Source organism: Leptidea sinapis, chromosome 46 (genome assembly GCF_905404315.1).
Source record: "Leptidea sinapis chromosome 46, ilLepSina1.1, whole genome shotgun sequence".
NCBI lineage: Eukaryota > Metazoa > Arthropoda > Insecta > Lepidoptera > Pieridae > Leptidea > Leptidea sinapis.
The window spans coordinates 4,824,019-4,849,295 of record NC_066310.1 but is presented as its reverse complement, the minus strand read 5'-3'; the positions used below and the strand labels follow the sequence as shown (position 1 = coordinate 4,849,295).

At 34.8% G+C, this 25,277-nt stretch overlaps 1 protein-coding gene across 1 annotated transcript in view; it reads right to left on the bottom strand.

Moving 5' to 3' along the window:
- The window catches only part of LOC126978002 (uncharacterized), a 68,513-nt gene that overhangs the window by 2,977 nt on the left and 40,259 nt on the right, over positions 1-25,277 (bottom strand). The window contains exons 2-4 of the mRNA XM_050826734.1: positions 22,843-23,043; positions 15,981-16,122; positions 4,275-4,403 (exon numbers count right to left, since the gene is read on the bottom strand). Coding sequence (XP_050682691.1) covers positions 4,275-4,403; positions 15,981-16,122; positions 22,843-23,043 — 472 coding nt within the window. The remainder of the gene's footprint in view (positions 1-4,274; positions 4,404-15,980; positions 16,123-22,842; positions 23,044-25,277) is intronic.

Here is a 25,277-nt window from a genome sequence, read left to right as displayed (position 1 = left end):
CGCTCAGAATTTTTGGGTTTTTCAAGAATCCTGAGCGGCACTGCATTGTAATGGATAGGGCGTATCAATTACCATCCGCTGAATCGTCCCTTATTTTCATAAAAAAAAGATATGTTGGTATAGTAAAAAATCTTCCGACTCGGATAATTATTCGATCAAAAATTGTCTGAGTGTGAGAGGGTTTACAATGACTTTCCAAAACACACTGCGGAATTGGGTTTAGATAGATTTAAAATCTTTATCAAGCAGATTTTTACACAAGAGAAACTATTTGGTAAGGTGAACTATGATGGCATTAAGGCTGGGGACCGAGCCAATGGCCTTGAGGAATCGAGCGGAGCTAGGTTACCTCTCTCGCACAAGATCGCCATAGATTCAATAGAGAATTAGAAGCATTTTTAATTTATAACAAACATAATACAATTTTCTTTACAAAACTATCTCATGTTAAATAGTATTCGTGTACAATTAATAAGTTTTCGTACAATTTTTATCTAAACTCTAAGCATGGCTCCAACTGTAAAAGTTAGGCGTAGTTTGTAATTTTTTTTTGCACTGTCCCAAAAAAATAAAAAAAATGGAAAGAAGAAATGAATTCTCGTCTCATATTGTATAAATATATAATTATTTTGTGTAAAAATATAAGCTTTATATAAACCGTAAAGTAATGGTTTCAATTATGCGCTGTTTTGGCGTTTTCTTGGGATAGTAGCCTTAATAACTCTTTTTCCATAATATATCATATTGATGAAATTAGCTTTTTAGAGTAGCATTTTAATTGTTATTTAGTCTTTAATTGTTTTGATCTTTACTGTATATAAATGTTACTAATAATTTGATACTAGTATTTATTCGTATTATAATCCTTTCAAATGAATTATAGAGTTTCTTGCCGATTCCACTTATTATATGCAGCTTTACGAACGAGTTTTATTTGAAATGAAAAAGTTACGAGATGAGCAAAGTCATACGACCTGTCAATTACAATGCAGAGCCGCTCAGGATTCTCAAAAAAGCCCAATGTCTTGATTCTAAAGCATTGCTTAGAGATATGGGTTCTCTCTGTATCTTCTATCGCATCTATCACGGGGAGTGCTCAGATGACCGGACATTACGTAAAATGTGAAATTCCAACTTCCACAAAGTGAATGTGCGAGGCTTGAAATGATGCATTTAAGTAAGGCCGCCAAAAAATTTACATTTGGGAAAAAATATGTGTACTTCTCTTATTGAGTATTATAAATTACATATTTTTTATTGTATTCGTAGTTTCATGTTTATTCACCTGATGAACTTCAGTTATTAATAATTTATTGTATTTTATTCAAACAAAACAAATCTTGTAACAATATTTACAAAAAAAAAACAAACTCAGACTACATAAAATTAAAACTATTATTACGTTGAAAAGTACCAGCGTAGGCTGATCCGTTGACCGAAATAGCTACCAGCGCTTGGGTTTCTAGTAGCCTTATTGAGGCGCGAATATATAGAACTTTTTAGTGTCGACACCCAATGCCACAAATATGTATGACTCATTGAGACCAACATATTTGCGACGCTTGCTGTCTTCAGCAGTCGAAGCAGCAGCCCCAGCACCAACTGACGTAACTTGGACATCAGAAGGAGCCAGGAGGTCTACTCGCAAAATCGACAACGATACATTCGGAACAATACGATAATACTCCGAATATATCGCAACTATCCTACTCTATTCGAATTCCCTATCGTTTATCGTTACCATAGACTAATATTTTGATTTTTTTACGATGTTAGTGTGAATGAAATATGTTAAAACCTAAACATTATCTGTGCTATGTCGCTGTTAAATGTCAAAAGTCAAAACATAGTTTAGGCGCTAAGGACCATGCCAGACTCTGCACCACCAATTTGGTATTATTTACACATAATGTAAATGTTAAAAAAATATGTAACGAATATAATATGTCCATTTAAAATTGAATAAATAATACAAAACTTGCGGATAATAAAATGTAAAAAAAAGCAAAGTTATTAAGTATGTACATTGTATGGCAAATATATATATACAACTTGAAACGATAATAGCATCGGCAGCCTAGAAGGTGTCGTTGAGATTATCGTAAAAGTGACGTTTGATTATTTGTGAAATTCGAATATTCGTCTCTGACATTTTCAACTTAGAGTAGGGTTAGGACCGATAATATCGAATAATGTTTCGTTCGTTTAATCATCGTTTCGACATTGATTACGATGTAACTAAGAGTACGATTCGATACGACTAATACCACGATTTATCGAATATCGATTTTAGAAGTAGGCCCCCAGAGTGTCGACGGAAGTCGCGTCTCACACCAGCGCCCTTATCCGTGCTCAAGCCACCAGCGTCATTCCATCAGGACGCTTGCCATCGCGGCGGTTATTGATTTAAGTATATTACACTTGGTTTTATATTACGAGTGTAATTTTGTTTTTTTGTTCAGACGTAACTTTTGTTCACATACAAATATCGAGTAAAACACATCCCATTATGCACAACTTTTTTTGACCTGTGAGATTTTGGTTGAGAGTTATAATGTACTATTTTAATAAAATATAATCCAAAAAGAATACATAACTAATTTGAAACATTACAAACTTATCGCAATTAAATACAACTAATGACGCCGAAAAACATTTCGAATCTTTTTATTAAACATTATACCGCGTGGTATATATACCAGAATTATGGGCGGTAAAATTTTCCTTAGTTTCTTTTATATTCCAAGAAATGGTTTCAACTGTATAAATTGCATTTAATCGTTTCCACGTGCAAACATAATTACGAAATTCCTAACAGAGTACTTAATTGTTCTTTTTAAAAATATATTCAAACCCAATACCCAAATAGGGTAAGGTATGCGTTGCGAAACACATATTCTACGAAACTTATTACCATTGTCTTATTACACGGCATTATTCAATTAATTATCATGATGTAATTAAATACGCTGTCCACAGTAATTACAGTGCATTACCTTACCAGTTAGAATTCCTCCAAGATGCCAACTGAATTAGTCGACGTACTGCAATACTTACATTATTTCTATTGAATAATCAAAACGACTTTGGTAAAAGAAAGAAAGAAAGAAAAGTTTTTATTTTGAAACGAATAAGTAGTTTTGTGAAAATACAAAAGATATAAGATAAAAATAAATATAAACTTGATTGATAAACAAGCAAGATACAAATGATTTAAGTTTTTTTTACTGTTTATTCCGCCAATATTTGTCTTTAAACAATTCGACACGTGTTTCGCCTCTACACGAGGCATCCTCAGGACGTGTTGTCTCGCCAAAATCTCATTTATTTATTTATTTAAAACATCACAAAATCCACAGAACTTAAATTACGTTATAATAATACTATTTTGTAGGACTTACATCTAACAACGGATTTACAATATTTATAATAAGACATGATATTTGTGCGTGTGTGGTATGGTGAGAGTGCGCGCGCGTGTGTGTGTGCGTGTGTGTGTGTAAGTGTGTGTGCGTGTGTGTTTGTGAATTACTCTAAATTTAACCTTCCTTTAGATTTTTATTAACACTCCTTTTAAAGCAGCCTTTACTGTTATTAAAAAGTACAGTACTGTTGAATTGCTTATTATAGTTGCATAGAGTGCAACAGATTACCGAATTTTCATAATAATTAGTATGACTCAGCGGGACTTGGAATAGAGACGTGTGTCTAGTGCGAACTGACGGCACTCGTAATTGTATGAATAGTTCAGTTAGCTCTGTACTGTGGATCCTACCATGAACTATGTTATGAAGGATATCCTCATCCTAAGGATGCCTCGTGTAGAGGCGAAACACGTGTCGAATTGTTTAAAGACAAATATTTGCAGAATTAACACTAAAGAAAACTCAAATCATTTGTATAATTATGGATTTCCGCAAAGTTACGCCTACTTCAATATATTTTAGAAATAGCTAAATGGCAAAAAAAATCATGCGTTACAATCTCAACAAAGTTACCGAAGTTTGTGTGGTAAAGGTTACTATAACATAAATGATTTTCTTAATTATACCACAGACTGGGAATTAAGCGAACGCCCTCAGCCTATTTAATTATAAATTTAATTGTACTTTACTACAAATACCCACTGTAACTTAATTAAGAAAAAAAAAAGCCCGCTGAGTTTCTTGCGCATACTATTTTGAATCGGTGATAGTTTTTGATTCCATAATTCTGCGTTGTAAGTTGTCAAATCTGATTTGAACTAATCGGTACCAGTTTGGTGCCAGTATTACCTTGGCGGTACTGGTGCTCGACTTGGCGGTGCTGCAGCAGGTGGGGTTGGCGAGGTCAGGGGCACCGCGATTGGCGGCACCATGGCTGAAGATGGACTGCCAACCATCAGCTCCCCTTCATCACCAAACCTGGAATATGTATATACAATTACTTTAAAAACATTATTAACACAAGTATCACACATTTAACTAAATTTGATACTTTTAAAATTAACATTTTCTTATTTAGCCAATCAATTACTCATCAATTTAAATTGTTAAAAGTTAGGCTTATTGAGACGGTATATTACCCGGAACTTACTGCACCTACCCTGATGGTGGACCTCCGAATGGTCCGAAGCTAGTCGGTACCAACTCCAAACAATTTGTTATGTTCTCGACTCTATGACTCGAATCCGCGACATCTCGAGTCCCGCATCGGTCGTAAATTTTGTTTTCAAAAAATTTTAGATAAATAAAACTCATGAATTTGCTATAGATTTTAATTTAAAAAAAACGTGGAGTCTGCAAAAAAAAGGATTGTGTGGTTTTATGAAACCATGGTAAAAGTGAAACTTTTTTTCACATTATAGACATTTAACTAAAAATTTTTGGAATAATATTCCATTAAGGGTACAAAAATCGCTTTATCGATCTTAATTTTATACTTGGAAAATTGAAACGATAAACACTGACAAACAACATTTACATTAAACACTGACAAAAACAAACAAAATAGCGTGGAGCACTGACACAAATGAGTAATAGTCTATACACTACACGGTCAGCTGCTGCGCACTATAGGCGCCGCCCGACCGTCACGCGACATGCAACACACAGACGAAAACGTTTGAGACGCGATGTAATAAAAGTTTCACTTTAATAAAATTTTCTACCAATTATTTTAACTAAATATCTTAACGATTTTGGAATTCAGAAAAAGAGTATTATTAATATTTTGAATTCATTTATTGTATACATAATTTATCTTCCAGCCTTAATCCGCCTATCAGGTACTTATAAAATACAAGCTTTAAACCGCGACTTCGTCCGCATTGAATAGTTATTTTGGGCATTTTTTTTATCTTATAGGATACTTTTCAAATAAATTGCTCTTTTATAATATAGCGGATATCCCTTGTCATTGTGGACAGTCTCTTTAATAATATTCCCCTGCGAACTTTAATATCCTATTTCATACCCATGCCTACATGAGTAAAGTTTTAAAAATGCTCGAACAAATGTTTTTAAATTATTATTAATCAAGTGCCTAAATAGAAAGTTTCATTGTTTTATCTTCGATAATGACGAAAAAGTCCCATACGAACTGCCATCCCCTATTTCAACCCTTCCATTTATTGTTTTGCAATAAAAGGTAATAATAAAGCCTATGTCCTTTTGCACGCTCTACTCTATCTCTGTAGTAAATTTTATCAAAATCGGTCTGGTGGTTTAGGCGTGAAAGCGTAACAAACAAACTTACTTTCACATTTATAATATTAGTAGGGATAGTAGGGATTATAGCAAAAACCTAAATTGTATTCGTAAACATTGTTGTCATAAAAGGTGTAAAGGCATAAAATGCATTTAGTTTCTCAAAATTGATTCCTTTAGAATACTTTTTGATATCATTTCTAATATACTAGATACTATTACTGCTTCGGAAACAAATGGCGCTCTGAGATCTCTCTCAGAAGAAGGGGCGCAAGAAACTCTCCCAGCAGTTTTTTTGCGCTCTTCAATAAAAATATACATTATTGTACAGTCATTTCTATCGCTATAGAATAATCATAATCTAGTTCCAGGCTGTCCGATCACTTAGATATTCAGCTGTGGAGTGGTAGGATTTACGACAGAGCCATTTTTTTTTTATAAAATTATTTTTAAATTTAAATTTATTTATAGATAATGCCTGAACAGTGGCTGGGACTTTATTACGAAAGTGTATACATTTACCCTTAAAGCTATTATGTATCTAATGTTATTATTAATTAATTATTAATTATCTTGAAACGCAAACATGAAAACGGCCATAACCTAGTCGAGACATAGTATATCATGACAATATGACTTAAAACTTTTATGCAATAGGCATCACGTGATTTTAACAAATTACATAACTTTCACAAATAACTATGGTACTTCCTTCCGTTATATGACGCAAGAATGGAATGATTTGCAAAATTCATACGATGTTTATACACGCTTTCTATACACATAAATAAAATTTGAGTGCCTATTTATAATATTAAAACTAACAGATTGAATAAGACACATGAATGTTTTAATTTCACTCGCAAAGAGTATGTAAATACTACGTAATAAGAGGAGGGGCTGTCTAAGTAAAAATTTAAATTTAGTTTAGTATGAAACGTGCAGTCATTTGACATAAGTATGAAATAGTAGTAATTACAGTATGGTGATTGGCGACGAAGTATAATCCGGCTAACTTTGAAAGCGAACAGTTGCTAAAAACGTAGTGGATTTCGCATCTCCGTTTTTTACAAGATTGTAGCCGTCATCTGTCAATCTATCAATGACTGCACGTTTCATACAATCAAGTGAATCGCTTTTTGGAACAAAGTTCCTTACGGCTGGCTTGGAGGAGATAGGGATTTTGCTGCGGGACCGAACTGAAAAAAATGTGATAGTAAAACCGTAAGAAAAAGTCCGTGGAATAAAATCGTTAAATGAGACGTGCGCAGGCGCGACAGTCGTATACACAAGGGAGTAGTGTATAATACCTTTCTCTTTCTAATGGACTTTATTACGTGAGTGCAAGAAATCTTAGCAGGGTTGACAATCTTGTCATTGGCAATCAAGTAATAGATGTAATATAACTTAAAAAAATTAAGATGGATAGCAACTCTACAATTGTTCCATACATTTATATAACATTACATTTTGGTTGCATTAAACTGTATCGTAATTTAAAAACCCTTCTAGAGATGGCGGTAATATGCATTCGATGACCACGTAACTTTACTACGGCATTATTTAAGATGGCGCCACGTTCTCTGTTTGAAAATATTTTTACAATTTTATAAAATCTGATTTGAAAAATAAACAATTATTTATTTAATTAGTGCATTTTTTTTACAAATTGTGTCGATTCTACATTAGCCGAAGAAACTTCGTTCCTACCTGGTGTCCCACGACACCACATCTTATATATTTTAGAGAGTTTCGCTAGGCTGGAGTCTCTTGCTGTTAGACAACCGATAATAAAAGGTCAGGCATATTAGTTTAGTATGCGTGACAAGCTACGTCTTACACTAGCGATTTGCACGACACTTTGTGTTAGTGTGCATGACTTGCTCAAAATAGAGGTTAGTTCTATACATTTTTTTTGACGTTTTCACAGCTGTCATAGTCCAAACATATAAATGATCTAAGACTTAATTAAGTCGAAGGAGTTGAGAAGTAATTGTAATAATTTTGCAAGTACCTAGAACTGCTGGCAGCTTATTTCCAACTGAGCCCATTTTTATTAGAGCTAGTGATGGGATGAATATAATATGTATTAAATAGCTTGAGGGTGGTCGCTACATTCCCAAAACAAACTTACACTATACTAGCGTAGAAACAAACAATGCGTGTTTTAGAAAGAAGGACATCTCTAACGGAGATAATAATAATATTGACACACTTTTACACAAATTATCTTGCTCCAAATTAGGCATAGCCTGTGTTATGGGTTGCAAGACAACGATATATTTAATACAATACACTTACTTAAACATACATAAATACATATAAACATCCATGACTCGGAAACAAACATCCATATTCATCATATGAATGCTTGCCTCTATACCACAGTAAACATAATAATTATATACCAGTATGGAAACTTACGGCCGTTCCCAATATACTATCTACAGATAGAGATAAATTACTACCTTCTAGTGTGAGTAATAAGCTGTCAATAATCCGTAGCTGTCCCAATATATTATATACCCGATAAGTCATTCTTATCGCCTTATATTGGGACGCGTGAATTGCAATTTCCATACAAACTTCTATGGCTCGTAAGCTATACGTCGTCCCATTGACAGACAGCGTGTACGGATAAGGTGAGTTACCGTCGATTTTATTGGGACAGAAAAGTCAACTAAAGTTACGCTTTTTATCTTAAGTAAGAGATAGACTGAATATTGGGAACGGCCGTAAGTCTGTGCTTCAAACTGTAGAATTCTAAAGTAATATCGAAATAGAGAAAGTATTCCTTAACAACATTGTAAGATGAAGGAAATTGATCATAAATTGTATTACACGAGGTAATTGAAGTATTAGTCGATATTGTAATGAGTTTGTTTAAAATAATTGACGTACAGATAGGTGATTATGGTGTTAGCTGATTACTAGTGACTACATCATTCATCATTTCAGCCGGAAGACGTCCACTGCTAGATAGAGGCTTCCCCCAAAGATCGCCATGACGATCGGTCCTGCGCTGCCCTCAACCAACGTATTCCGGCGATCGTGACGTTACGGCCTACCAACGTTACCAGTGGGAGGCTCCTTTGCACAGGATGCCGGCTAGATTATGGTTACCACAACGGCGCCTATTTCTGCCGCGAAGTATTAATGTGTAAGCATGTGTTTCGGTCTGAAGGGCCCTGTAGCTAGTGAAATTACTGGGCAAATGAGACTAAACATCTTATGTCTCAAGGTGACGAGCGCATTGTAGTGCCGCTCAAATTTTTTTAGGTATTTCAAGAATCCTGAGCGGTACTGAATTGTAATGGGCAGGGCGAATCAATTACCATCAGCTGAATGTCCTGCTTGTCTCGTCCCTTATTTTCTTAAAAAAAAAAACTACGACTTCCGGTACGTGGTCGCTATTCGAGGACTTTACTTCCCGAACGGCCATCTGTCCGTCGAGCTTTCTGTCCTGCCCACTGCCACTTCAGTTTCGCAACCATTGGGCTATATCGCTAACTTCTATGTGGTTGTTCTACAGATCTCCTCATTTCTGCTTTGATCTCGCAGGGAAACTCCGAGCATAGCCCTCTCCATTGCTGATCGACTATGAGCTTCCTCATTAGGCCCATAGTTAGCGACCACGTCTGCGTTCCGTATGTCATCACTGGCAACACACATTGGTTAAACAGCTTCGTCTCCAGACACTGTAGTACTTTGGACGAGAAGATTTTACGGAGCTTCCCTAACGCCTAATCCGAGTTGGATTCGACGTGTGACCGATTTTATTCAGCTGAATAATAGTGACTTATTATTAAAATCAAATTTATTTTCTTTTTTTCAAATCGCTAATAAAATGCTCGCAAAATACCTTTATTTATTTACAGTGTGCGTGGATGATGCAACTACTGTACTGAGTACTCAAATACTTTTGTATTACTTTCGAGACTGGCTCGAGTACGCCCACTTGGGCGTGGCATTAGTTGCCGAACTTTGCGACTCCACCTGCGGTATCTAGTTGGAGAGCAGCGTAAAACAATCCTTAATCTAAGTCATTACTATTAAAACACTTAATATATAGATTTGAATATTAAATAATATGTTATCAATAAATATTGTAAGGCTACATAATTACCACAAATTACGTAGTAGTCTGAGCAGGAAATGTTTTCATAATTTAATTTAATCGATTTTAAAATAATATAAATTACTCAATTATATTTTAATAGAATAGATCGCATCGTTCTTAAATCTCCAAATAATTTATTGCTTCATTTTTCTTTAAAAGATTCCATATGAAGTCTTGATTGATAATCCGTATTGCGCAGTAGACTTCAGGATGTTTATGACTATGATTTTGTGAGATTTGTAGAGCATATTTATAGCCTTATTATTATTATTTTAACTGACTTCAAAAAGTAGGAGGTTTTCAATTCGATCGATTATATATGTACACCGATTACGCTGAGACTTATGATCCGATTTCCGTAATTCTTCTTCGGTTCGATGCGAAATAGATGACATTTGGTGCCATAATTTACATAGTTTGGCCCAGTAGTTTTCATTTTATGAACATTTTTTATGAAAATTCTTGTTTACGTTGATGATGTTACTGTTTTTATGTACGATTTTGTTAGGAGTTTTCATTTAGGTTGATAATATATATTATTATTATTAACTGACGTTAAAAAGTAAAAAAAGTACTTTTTAAAAATTTATTTAGTTATTTTGCACTTATCAGTTTTGAATTCAGTTTTTTTTCTATAATTCTCAGTTACCAAATGTAGATACAGACATACCTATGTAAAAGCTGGGTATCTCTTAATGTCTGAATGAAATCTCTCAAATAATACACAATTATTTATATATTCTAGAGCAAGAGAAAGTGACGAACACGCCTTTGTTATTTTGTAAAAGCTGACAGTTTGTATGACTGACTCTGTGTATATTCTACATAAGAGAACTAGCTGCCCCGACAGAGTTGTTCTGTAGATAATTAAAAAAAATACTGTTTTATAGGAATTTGCAAATAATATTTCAAAACATCAAGAATTATTTCGTAAAAACTGCTCCCTGTTGTTATAATGAAATTGTTTCACAGCGGAACTGTCAAACCGTGCGTCACTAAATTCTCTCATAGAAAATATGTCCATACAAAACAAATATCGTAAATAAAAATATTTATGGGTCCCATTTGGAACCATTTGGTTTTTAATTCGATTTCGAAATTCGATTGATTCCTTTAGAATTCTGTTTGATGTCATTTCTAACACTACCACCTTTTCGGAAACAAATAGCGCTCTGAGAGAGAAGAAGCGGCGCAAGAAATTCTCCCAGCATCCTTTTTATGTGCTCTGTTTAACAAAATATACAATATTGAACTGTCATTGTGTTGCAATAAAATAATCATAATCTAGTCCCAGGCTGTCCCATCACTTAGATATTCCGCTGTAGAGTAAAAGGATTGACTACAGAGCCATGTTTTAATAAACATTTAAATTTATTTATAGATAACTAGCTGACCCGGCAAACATTGTTTTGCCATTTAAATTATTTTTAGAGTTTCTTGGACATTGCTTTATTTTTCTTAAATAAACGTTACTCCTTATTACATCAGCTACCTGCCAATAAAAGTCGCCGGATTAGCCGGAACAAACAGACAGATAGACAGACAAAAATTGTAAAAAATGTTATTTTTGTGTATGTACCGTATATGTATTCATAATATACATTTAGTAAAAAATGGTTACTTCAATATTACAAACAGACACTCCAATTTTATTTAAATGTATAGATAATTCACACAATATTTTTATAAATTATAGCCTATATGTTATTCTGGTGTGTAAGCTATATTATTGCAAAGTTTCATCAAAATCCATTCAGTATTGTTTGCGTTAAAGAAGTTCAAACATACATCCAGACATACAAACTTTCACATTTATAATATTAATAGGATGCCTAAACACTGGCTGGGACTTTATTATAAAAGCGTATAAATTCCCCTTAAAGCTATTTTGTATCTTACTACTAGAATTAGTTAGAATTACTTCTACTAGAATTAGTTACAAGCAAACCCTTATTTCTAGTGTTATAATAATGTTAAAAAATCAAATCGCTATTTAGAGCAAAAAGGTGACGATTTTTGTGTACGTATATTAAATTTTCATAAACGTACTGACAATGAACAGTCATAATATTTATTTCTTTAATTTTTTTTTGAGTTACTGTCTATAACCAAGTTGATAGAATACAATTGTAATTGTAATGGTCAGTAAACGTCTTGCTATTCATCACTTCTTCTCATAAAAGAACGATTTACATCCTGTAAGGTCTGTACTTATATAATTTATACGTCTAGATAGACTATGACAGCTGTGAAAACGTCAAAAAAAAATTATGTTGACAGTCAACCTCTAATTTGTGCGTGACATACAAATCGCGAGGGTAAGACGTAGCTTGTCACGCACACTAAAATAATAAACCTGGCCTGTTTTCATCTGTTGTCTAACAGCAAAAGGCTCTATGTATAATTTATCTCAGAGCCTGTAGATTACCATTCCTCAAACACAAGAAAAAAGATATTAAATGTACAACCTTTGCGTGAAACATGAAGTCTAAAAATAAAAAATGACTTAAAGAATGCATGCAATCTTAAAAATAAATCAGTTGTTTTCAATATAAAATACAACATATTACGATATACGGAAAGGGTATTTTAATTATTGTAATATAATCCGCGGTGATTTTATTTGGGATTAATAAACCGATTACTAACAACCTTGATCAGTTGCAGTATAACTTGAGTACAAATCAAGTGAATGCATTTAGTGCATACATAATATGAGGTTAGCAACGTTTCTGCATTGTAACTACTAAAAGAAAATACTTCATAATAAAAATAATTCTCTACGAAGGTAAGGAAATCATTTAGCCGCAGATTCTTTCTGTTTCTGCGGACCGTACCTTTATAATAAACTCCATAAGGTCTTATGTCTGTATAATAATATTGACACACTCTTTACACAAATTATCTTGCCCCAAGTTAAGCATATATAGCCTGTGTTATGGGTTACAGGACAATGATATATTTTATACAATATACTTACTTAAACATACATAAATTCATATGAACATACATAAATACATTTAAACATCCATGACTCGGAAACAAACATCCATTTTCATCATATAAATGCTTGCACCCACCGGGATTCGAACCTGGGACCTCTAGCTTTGTAGGTAGGATCGCTAACCACTCGGCTATACAGGTCGTCGTCTGTATGGTCTAAACATGTACAAATGTCGAAGAACTGCACACGAATGGCTCTATTTGCAAGACTACTGTCACACAGAGGGACTTGTGGCGGTCTTGGATGGTTAGCACACCTTTTTTTTTATGGAATAGGAGGAAACGAGCGTACGGGTCACGTGTTGTTAAGTAATCACCGCCATCCACAATCTCTTGCAACATCAGAGGAATCACAGGAGCGTTGCCGGCCTTTAAGGAAGGTGTATGCGCTTTTTTTGAAGGTACCCATGTCGTATCGTCCTGGAAACACCGCACAAGGAAGCTTTGTAGTACGTGGAAGAAAGCTCCTTTGAACCGAGAACGCCCTATCGCACGCATGGTTGCACATACACCATCTCTTGAGGGAGAGCTCTTCTCATGCATACACACACACATTTACCTCTATCCTCTGATTTTTAGAGCTTTTAAGTCACTGTGAGATCCTGGTGACCAGTAATACAGGTATTTTATTATCTACCACAGGCACCAGCGATCTACGACGAAAACTTTGTATCCCCTGTATTTTTTAAGCTTTCGTTGAATTGTAATTTTGGATGTTGGTGTGAAAATAAAGCTATTATTATATTACTTATAAGAATAAAGATGTGAGTAGTTAACCACTCAATATGGCGTAAGAACTGTTAAGTTTCCGCGATCTTTTTTGAAAGGCTTCTAGAGTGTTCGAATCTATCTGTTTAAAACTATTCCTATATTATTCGCCTTAATTCTAAGTTCAAAGGGAAATAGCAATACCAGGAGCCTTTTTATCAAAATTGAAAAACGAAGTTTCGGTTGGCAGATCGTACACTTTCCTATTACGAAAGTGTTTCGGATCCGAAGATCAAGACGAAGTTCGTGATTAGACATTTTGTCTTTCGTTTACATTATTTACAAATTCATTTGACATTTACATTATTATGATTGTAAGTATACCTTCACTTTTTTTAGTTTCGTCTAAGGTGCCGAAACGAAATCCGTCCAAACTATTCACCTCCAAAGTACTTTGGTGATAGGATTTAATTCGAAGTTCGTCGTTCTTTCGTTTCGGACCGAAACTTCGCCTTTCGATTTTGGTAATAGACCTCCAGAAATCGAATGAGGCGTGTGGATTTCGTCATTAAGTCGATCGACTTACTCGGTATTTCGTGCCGTATGTGTAAATGAAGTCGATCGAATTACTCGGTACGCAAGGGGTATGGGTGGGATGGCTGTAGGGGTCTTTGCGATGGAGAAAAGACAGGTTTGAAAATCTTCTCAAGTAGTAGTGCAGGTGCTATGCGAAATCACATAGAAGGAGAATCATAAATAGAAGAAGGATGAACTATGAGTTATATAGTAGGTGGCGAAGTAATATTTGAGTGATTTGATTGGTCGAGTGTATGGCTCGATATAATTATGGACCAGACATCTTTTTTAGCTGCATTATCATCATTTCAGCCGGAAGACAAAGATCTCCTCCAAAGATCACCAGAAGATCGGTCCTGCCCTCATCCGACGTATTCCGGCGATCTTGACCAGATCGTCGGTCCATCTTGTGGGGGGCCTACCATCACTACGTCTTCCGGTACGTGGTCGCCATTCCAGGACTTTACTGCCCCAACGGCCATTTGTCCGTCGAACTATGTGCCCTTGCTACTGCCACTTCAGTTTCGCAACCATCTACGCTTTGTCGGTGACTTTGGTTCTCCTACGAATTTCCTCATTTCTGATTCGATCCCGCAGTGAGTGCAACTCATAAGTCCCATAGTTAGCGACCACCAGTTTTACCTGCATAATACGATTTAAATGACGTAGTTTCGACCCAGTTGTCATATCAATATGAAAATCTCGCACATTGTCCAATAAGGGAAGAGGAAGCGATTCCCAGGAGGGTGTAATTTGTAGGCATTGCCAGAAATGGAATTAAAGTTTCTCTCGAATGAGACATTCCCTTTATACTGGCAAATAACATAACAATCGTTGTCTTGCACCCATAGTACTTGTATGTCAATATTATTATTCATGCATATATTTACAATACTTAATATCAACACACAGAACAACATGTAGTTTTAGTAATGGCTACGTGGAAGTGTATCAACAATACAATGGTGACATTTCCGCGTTGGATAGCTAGGCTGATCCGGTGGCCGAAATAAATGCCAGCACTTGGGTTTCCCTATTGAGAGGGGTAGATAGTACTTTGGCAATCTCCGCGCCACTCTGCCCCACGGGCCAAGTGTCTCGACACCAAAAGGCACAAAGATTCACTGACATAGTTGCGACGTTTCCTATCTACGGCAGTAAAAGCATGAATTTCACTTCCAAATGCTAAAGCGTGGACATTGTTTTTATGATACGTATCTCGTACGGGACGAGACGAGCAGGACGTTCAGCTGATGGTAATTGATACGCCCTGCCCATTACAATGCAGTGCCGCTCAAGATTCTTGAAAAGCCCAACAATTCTGAGCGGCACTACAATAGCGCTCGTCACCTTGAGAAATAAGATGTTATGTCTTATTTGCCCAGTAATTTTACTAGCTACGGCACCCTTCAGACCGAAACACAATTATGCTTACAAATTACTGCTTCACGGCAGGCGCCGTTGTGGTACCCATAATCTAGCCGGCATCCTGTGCAAACCAGCCTCCCACTGACATGAGAAGCAGCCAGTCTACGTGCAGAAGGCACTAGTGTCTTGCCACCGCGATGAGCGATACGAAAAGCATATTTTTTTGCCTTTAGGAATTAAATTACAAACAACAGTTTTATAATCTGAACATAGACCTACTGAAAAGACTATTTCAAGACTTTTTGACAGCCTTTAATACAAAATTTGTAAATAAATTGTGAATGGCCAGTTTTGTTTCCCGTAATATATTCGATAGCTAAATTCAAAGAGGCAAACACGTTCGATATGGATTTTCATATAGTTTTTTTCCTTCTGCTAAAATATGATACAAATTTCGACGCATTTTCGACTCAGTAAAATAGTTTCAGAGTTGGTGTATTAAAAATATATTTTCTTACCTGTTGAGCAACAGTGGCCTGGGTGATGGTGGCATTGTCGCTGAACTGGCTGTAGGCGGTGGTTGTGTTGTCACCGTACTAGTTGCAACCGGTGGTTGCGGACTCAACCGAGGCGGGAGGTTGGTTCTCGGAATTTCATTACCTAATTAAAACATTATTGTTAGTGGACGATAAAATATCTACTAGAACAATGAACCTAAAACTAAAAAATAAAATATGATAACTAAAATATATTATTAAAAGGAGTCCCTTTTTTCCAAGGTTTCGAAGATACTGGCAGCGTTCCCTAATAAGTAAATAGCTAGACTAATTCATTGTCCGAGGTAGCTGCCAGTTCTTCGGTCTCCTGTGAGATCTTTTTTGCTATTTCCTTAAAGCCTCATAACGCTAGGACCCCACGGACCAAGGGTGTCAATTAATCATAAAATTATGATATGTGACTCTAAAATTCTAAAAGACAATTAATGCTGATGGGCTGGAATTACAAGGAAACGAAAAACAGCGAAAAATTAAGATTTCCGCTAGGACTATTTCGTGTATCATTCGCGTTCAAATAAGACCTGGGAGACCTAAATATATACTTGCCCTAACGTAAGCCCTACAGTTAGTCGAGTGAAAGGTTCAGGAATATCCTTTCCACTGTGACAAATTTCTCAATGAAAAACACTAAAGCTACCAAAATTATAAAGTGTACACTCATACATCCAAAAAAGCTTCACAAGTGGTCGGAAAAGTGTCGCACTCATCATAGTTTCATACCCTGCGTCAGTTATAGTTTGGTCGGAGGTAGCATATCAAGGAGTTGCAAAGCTTCATTTTTGTGAAGACTTCAGCCAAAGTGTATCAACAGACTATCGTGTTGTGAAATGTCAAAGCAATACGCTTTTTTTTAATTTATCTTGGACTGGACTTGACATGGATATGATTTACCCATGCTTGGCTGGAAATCATCGTTCCAGACTATTTAAGAGGTGAAGACTGGTCCTCGCCTAGCCCAGATCTGAACACTGACTTGTTATTTCTTCAAATCTTTAGAATAATCAATCATTTTTCCCATTGAAACCTCTCGCGTTCCGTGTGAGCGCTCTTAACATTTGAGCCAATTGTCGAGTGACGTATCGTTGATAAAATCTTGTATGCTTTGTTCAACTCTCAGACGACTTAACTTGAGAACATATCAAATTATTCAGATTTGAAGAGAAGAGAGGTCAAGGGTTCGAGTCCCGCATCGTTCATAAGATTTTATTTTCAAATTTTATTTGTGTAATTAATCCCAGAAGTGAGGGTTATCACTTTAAAACATAACAATAAGCTTATGATAAGTTTTCAAATAAGCACGATTTGTGAGTAAATATTCGACTTGTAGGCGTATTTTACTTAATTTTGAGTAAGCAGAAAATATTATTCTATATCGAATCTTGAATCCTTCAAAAAATATTTTTTTTAAATACAATATTTTTCCTTTTATTATCGAATTTTACGGTTTTTGTGGCTTCTCTCATATTGAATTAAATATTGTAACACATATGAAAATAATTAATTACCTGAGCAGAAATATTGTATTAAATTAATTAGAAGTTAATTATTAACATCAGTAATTTATCAATTTTTTAGGAAATCCAGCTTAAGTCTTATGTTTTATTATGAGATTTTATTTATATGTGCTACGTTATTTTAGCGAAGCAAGCAATTATATAACAAAAGTTGAATAATTTTGAAGGACGGGTTGTTATTGTATTAGTTATTTAGTTATTTTAATTATTTATAGGTGTTTTATTGATTTTCCTTATAATACTCGTAAAACAAAATCACGAATTAATATGCTTTGATTTTTCTTCTTTGTAATCAGTTAAACATTATCATGAAACATTATTAATGAAATTAAATGAAACGAAAAATTTATATAATCTACCTTTAGCTACCTACATCTATATATATAAAAATGAATTGTTGTTCGTTAGTCTCGCTAAAACTCGAGAACGGCTGGACCGATTTGACTAATTTTGGTCATAAATTATTTGTGGAAGTCCAGAGAAGGTTTAATAGTGTAATAAATATGAAAATGCTCGAAATTAAAATAAAAACCACAATTTTGTTTTTCCTTTAATGTGTCCCCCGTCGTTGAGAAATCAAATTGAAAGAATAGTCTAAAATGAATAAAAAATTAGAATCTTTATATCTTTCTAGAACTTTATCAGGTAAAAAGTAAACTTAATTTTAGCTAACTATAGCAGATTAACTAAAGTTTTTAACTATCTATCAGATTATTTCTATGTAGGTAGATTGATAAATCTTAAGTTTTATCACAAATTAAATTTTTGAACCTAACCTATCGGGTAGGTCTGAGAAGCCAACATCTATTTTTCATACCCCTAAATGATAAGGGTGATTGATATAACCTAAATATATTTTTTTGACAATTTTTTTATTATTTTATTATGATTCAGCATAAAACATACTAACCACTTCAAATTTTACGCGTCCACGTTCAACACCTATTTTTGTATCGCGATTTTTATATTATTCTGTTCCATCCACAGAAATAGGGAAGCAAAATGGCACTCGAATATAAGTAATTATTATTGTAGTACGATACATTATATGTTCGATATATTTGGTAGGTCTGCGAATCGGTCGTCATCTATTTTTATACCCCGAATTTTTTTTTATTGATTTTATTTTTATTACTTTATATGGCAACACAACGTTTGCTGGGTCAGCTAGTCTATAATATAAATTTTAAAATTAATTGCTGTATGTGAACACGCTGAAACTCAAAAACTGCTGGACTTTTTTTTATGGAATAGGAGGACAAACGAGCGTACGGGTCACCTGGTGTTAAGTGATCACCGCCGCCCACATTCTCTTGCAACACCAGAGGAATCACAAGAGCGTTGCCGGCCTTTAAGGAAGGTGTACGCGCTTTTTAAGGCACCCATGTCGTATCGCCCCGGAAACACCGCACAAGGAAGCTCATTCCACAGCTTTGTAGTACGTGGAAGAAAGTTCCTTGAAAACCGCACTGTGGAGGACCGCCACACATCCAGATGGTGGGGATGATATCCTAACTACAACTAACTAATTTGAATATTTTTTATTTTATTTATTCATTTAAGCAAGCTTTACAGCATTTCTATTTTACGAATTAATAAAAATTATATAAAATATATACATGAATAGCCTTTTACAAAGTTTGACAGGCTATTTTATTACTTTGTTTGCCTCAATACTTGGGGGGTTTTAGAAAACAGAATTAGAAACAACCAAAAGGGCATGCTGATAAATAAAAATAACAGAAAATAGTAAATTTGTATCGAAATCGGATAAGACAGGTGAATCACACATTTCCTTAGAAAGTTGTGCGGTCATGTCGTGTTTGCATAACAATAACAATTCGAATGACATTTTGCGAAAAATAATTACATAAAAGGGATATTTTAGTGACTGTTTTTTTTTAATGAAAATAAGGGACGAGACGAACAGGACATTCAGCTGATGGTAATTGATACGCCATGCCCATTACAATGCAGTGCCGCTCAGGATTCTTGAAAAACCCAAAAATTCTGAGTGGCACTACAATTGCTCTCGTCACATTGAGACATAAAATGTTTAGTCTCATATGCCCAGTAATTTCACTACGGCGCCCTACAGACTCAAATACAGTAATGCTTACACATTACTGCTTCACGGCAGAAATAGGCGCCGTTGTGATACCCATAATCTAGTCGGCTTCCTGTGCGAAGGAGCCTCCCACTGGTTTTAATTGTTTTATACTTTCTTATTGGTAGGTGTTTTATTTAGTTTGTATTTTATTGACTGTTGGATCTAAATATTTCCTTGATAATGTATGCACATAGGCACATAAGTGAATATGCTAGAAACCATAATGATAACACCAGGAACAGACATAAACTTACAATGCCTTCTACTCGGCTAAGTCGAGTTAGTTGGACTTTTGTAGGGCGATGCTTTTCAACAAGATCCCAGAAAATGTTCAAAACATGGGAATGGCGCGACCGCCCTCAGGCTACTGAATTATAAGTTTAATTGTACGATATTACATTGTCAACATATTTTTTATGAAATTTCTTTCATAAAAAAATAAGATTGTTAAGCAAATTTGTAGCGCGCGTTCTTCTCATGTCTGAGGCATTATTTTCGGAACGAGTGGTAGTTTTTGACTTTCAAAAAGTGATTTTTGAATAAAAATATTTGAATTTGTATTTTCCCTTTTTATGATCGTGCCACACATTTAAAGGTAAAGTTCGTGAATTCATTTTGCTCTGGTTCGGTGTATTTTAAATCGGTTTAATACCTTTGATAACGGAAAGCTACTTCTGGTTCAGAAACACGTTTTGAAGAGGAAGGCACTGGCTTCGAAATCGAACTAAAACGAAATAAACTTAAGTTGTATTTTGAGATAAGGTTTCTTTATCTCAATTCTGTGTATCTCTTCGTACAACTTTTATAGCCTCTCAAAGATATTTAATATTTGACTCAAAAAGTTTCTTCAAGTTTCGTGTAAATATTATATAAAACGTTATATAACATAATATAGGGTATATTATAGTGTATACTTAGAAGAAATTCCATAACTTTAGTTTTCATCAAGATTTCATCAAAGCATTATTTTCATTTATTTAGGGAATTTAAATCATTTATCAATAACTCTACTGCAAGAAAAACCCCCAAAATAGGCAAAGTTTTTGGCAAAAAAATCTTAATTTAGGTTATATACTTCTATTTAAGTCGTAAAATACAGAAAATACTCATGTTAATCTACAAATACTGAAAATATAATTTTATGTTATAAATAATACCAGTATATTGTTATATTTTAAAACAAAGTACCCAGTAAGAAATGAATACTCCCAGCAACATTATCAAGTCAATTAACATAAAAATTACTTCACTACATACATATTATTTAGTATTACGAATGTAAATGCATTTGTATTAGTGAAAAACACTGGTCTTAAATTTAATTACCATCAACAAAAAACAAAATACAAAACTGTTTGTTTTCGTTACAAATAAATGTGTACAAAAATATTCGTGATCGCCTCGTTCAATAATTATTTAGTTAATGAGCCAATTGGGGGGCGAGTAAGTCGAGCCGAGTCCCACCCAATCTCACGTGTGAGAGAGTGGGATCTCGGCAAATATCACGTTATTTTTATTATGTAAGAGGCGGTGAGAAATTTTGAGTAAAAAGTTAAATTAAGAAAGAGTGTAGTTATTAGGCTTAATTATAAAGATTTACGCATAATTGTATTTTAAATTGATCTTATACAATCATGTTATGAGCTAGCTTATATAAAAATACGCATTTGGTAAAATCTCATGTGAGATTAGGGATGGCGGATCCCTTCCAGTCCAGCATGATCTCACGAAATATCGCCAAGAGGAGAGGGATGGTCAAAATTGCGACAATCGTCTCTGTCCGATTGCAACGTCAGCGAAATCTAGACAAGCAAAGTAGAATCGCCCGCTCGAATGTTGTTCAGTAACTTGCGATCTGTTAAAACGCTAAAAATAGGAATGCATTCAGTGAATGAAAATATTATAGTCTGTTCACGATTAAATTCGAACGTAGAATGTTCGCCCAAGGCTAAATCATGATCCACTATTGCAGTAATTTTCATTACAACTGTCAATACTATATGTTTTATTGGCCTTTGATCGTCGTCAGAGCATCCAAATGTAAATTTTGAAACTAGAGCAAAATAATTTTTCTAAATGTCTTGTCAAGGTATATCAAGTTTCTCAAGTTAGTAAGTAATGAAGTTGGGAAGCACTGAAAGTGCCCTAGTGTTGCCCTCAAGATGGACCGACGATCTGGTCAAGATCGGCGGAATACATTGGATGAGACCAGCGCAGGACCGATCGTCGTGGAGATATTTGGGGGAGGCCTTTCTCCATCAGTGGACGTCTTCCGGCTGATGATGATGAATTTGGGACTATTTTTCAAATTCAAAATAAAATTAATAATTTAGATTATTTTATTTAGTTTGACCTGCAAACCTGTTTGTTTTTTATGTCTAGATACGGAAAGTGAGCGTGATATTGAAAGGAAAGAGAGAAAATCAGGTAACCAAGTAAACAGCCAGATGTGCATACCTATAAGTTAGATATATCTAAGTAATAAATATAAGAAAATTAAAATTTAAAGTAGGTAGTCATAACATTAATTGTATTTCTAGTTGGTAAGCCTTTTTAACCGACTTTAAAAAAGGAAGAGGTTTTCAATTCATCGGTATTTTTTATTTATTTATGTTTGTTACATATTTTTGGAGTCGGTGTCAACCAAGGTAGGTTTGTTGTACATACATAGTTATAGGTGAGATGTGCTTGAGTCGCACGCGCGACGTGAGGAGGGGAGGACACCGATTCCATAAATAACAATAATCGTAACTAGATTAAGACTAATTAATTAGATTGTATAAAAATATGCAATTATTTTTTACTTTTTAGTGCATCTATCTATTGTTTTGGAATAGTGTTTTTGAAGTCGGCTGTTTTTTGTTAAAAATTTTTTTACTAAATAAATAAATGAAGGATCGGTACGGCCCTGTGCTACTAGAACTAAAAATTCTACCATTGCTAGAATATACCGAAGTTCTATCAAGAAACAGAAAAATTTATAGCGACACATAAGGATGGAAAAATTCTGAGCAGCACTACAATTGCGCTCGTCACCTTGAGACGGCGCCCAGACCGAAACACAATAAATGCTCGCATATTAATACTTCACGACCGTTGTGTTATCCATAATCTAGCCGGCATACTGTGCAAAGGAGCCTCCCACTGGTAATGAAACAAACAAGAACGCAGAAAACCTAAAATGGCCATGTAGACTTACCTCCGATCGTGTTGAACTGTTCATTGAACAAGTATACTTCGAAGTATCTGGTAAAGTCCCCGGTAGGGTCCCAACGTGACGCCAGCTTCGCCCATTCATCAGGATATTCGTACTTCAGCCGTTTAATTATTTTCACAGCAGTTCTCTTCTGCCTCTCCGTACATCTGACGCACTTGGTTCTCAGAGCTTCCGGGAGCAGTCCTGAAATGGAGATTTCCTGAATTAATTTCACATGAAAAGGGTTGTTTTTGGTTAAGATTAATTTTTAACATAACGCATGTTTTTTAAGAGAAAATGATCCATCTGCGCCTTCAGTACCGCTATTGGGTCATAACGCATCATAAAAGATCTAAGAAGTAGCGCGACTCCATGAATAAAACTTAAGATGTGACACAAAATGCATAAAAGGCATTTATTTTGTCAAAATTGTTTCCTTTACAATTCTTTTTGATGCCACTTCTAATATACTAGATACTACTACCGCTTCGGAAACAAATGGCGCTCTGAGAGAGAAGAAGCGGCGCAAGAAACTCTCCCAGCTCAGTCATTGCTATCGCTATAAAATAATCATAATCTAATCCCAGGCTGTCCGATCACTTAGGTATTCAGCTGTGGAGTGATAGGATTTACGACAGAGCCATTTTTTTTATAAAACATTTAAATTTATTTATAGATAATGCCTAAATAGTGGCTGGGACTTTATTATAAAAGTGTATACATTTAACCTTAAAGCTATTATGTATCTTATGTTCCACTATATACTATTATATATCACATGTTCCTGTAGCTATGTAATTTATACATTGTATATTTAAACAGAAGTTTGAAATAAACAGGACTCATGTGTACTTCGATATATTATGCTCATAACTATGCAGATGGGTTGATGGCTTTATTTACTGGTAAGTTGGTGAGTCAAGACTATGTTACTCTTTAACAAGTGACATTCTGTAGGACTCTATGGCCAGAAAACTTGCTAACTTACGTAGTTTAGCAGGAAGAAAATTTGTGCGAAAATCCATTTATCTGAGATTTATAAAGCGTATTTACGGCCGTTCCCTATATTCAGTCTATCGCTTGCTTGAGATAAAAATCGTAACTATCGTTAACTTTTCTATGCCAATCTCGACGGTAACTCACCTTATCCGTACACGGTGTCTTCCAATGGGACGAATTAAAGCTTACTAGCGATTGAAGTTTGTATGGAAATTTCAATTCACGCGTCCCATTATAAGGCGATAAGAATAGCTTATCGGGTATATTGGGACAGCTTCAGATTATTGACAGCTAATTAATGACAGTAGAAGATAGTAATTTATCTCTATCTGTAGATAGTATAATGGGAACGGCCGTTAGACTTTGTTCAGACTTTACTTACTCAAAACTTAGGTGAGTGTAAGCTAAGCACAATATTTGATTTCGTTTTTAAAGTAATTGACAACCCAATAATGACGCTGTAAAATGGTCGAGATTGACGTGAGATTGACTGTTAACCTATATTCTGAGCAATTCACGCATACTTATACAAAGTAACACACAAATCGCGAGTGTAAGACAAGCCTTGTCATGCACACTAAAGTAATAAACCTGGCCTGTTTTCATCGGTTGTCAAGCAGCAAGAGGCTGTATCGGGACGTATAAATTATATAAGCAGTTACTGTAAATAGTTCGACGTTTCATGCCAATACATACAACTACATTGGCACATCAGCTGAGTGATTGTTCAAACTCTGTTTTACTCTAGCTCACTACTGGGACAGCGACAAAAAATGCAGAATAGCAATCATTTGGGCTTTTTATTAGATAGGAATAAAACTAAAGCCTCAAACATAACAAAGGACCTTGAATTCGCAGGAGACGAAAAAGGAAACAATCGCTGAACTGCATAATGCAACGTACGTGCAGCTGTGTTCTGCCCATCAATTCATACGTCCATACTTTGCTACAAACGTCATTACAAACCTTGCTAAGGACCTGTCTGTCGAGTGAATCTCAGAATATAAACTATTATATTGAATAATCTAGTAAACAAGTGTTAATTCTTGATAAAGTTTCTAAAAATATGATGGCTCATTCGATTCGGAATGACGGCGACGAAAACATGACGGAAAAAATCTTTTTAGTAAACTTAAGTAAAATATTGTAAAGAAATGATCTTGTTAAGTGTATGTATAAGAAGGGCTTCACAAAGCCAAAAATTTATAGATGTATTATTGATACTTTTGTGTAGTCATTTAAGATTACAGAAATTTGAAGAAAAAAAAATTGTTAATTAACAATAGTATTACTGCTTAAAATTAATTGAAGATGGCGTTACTTTGCGGAAATCCATAATTATACAAATGATTTAAGTTTTCTTTAGTGTTAATTCCGCCAATATTTGTTTTTAAACAATTGAGTCTCATGCCAGATTTTGGGGAGACAACACGTCCAGA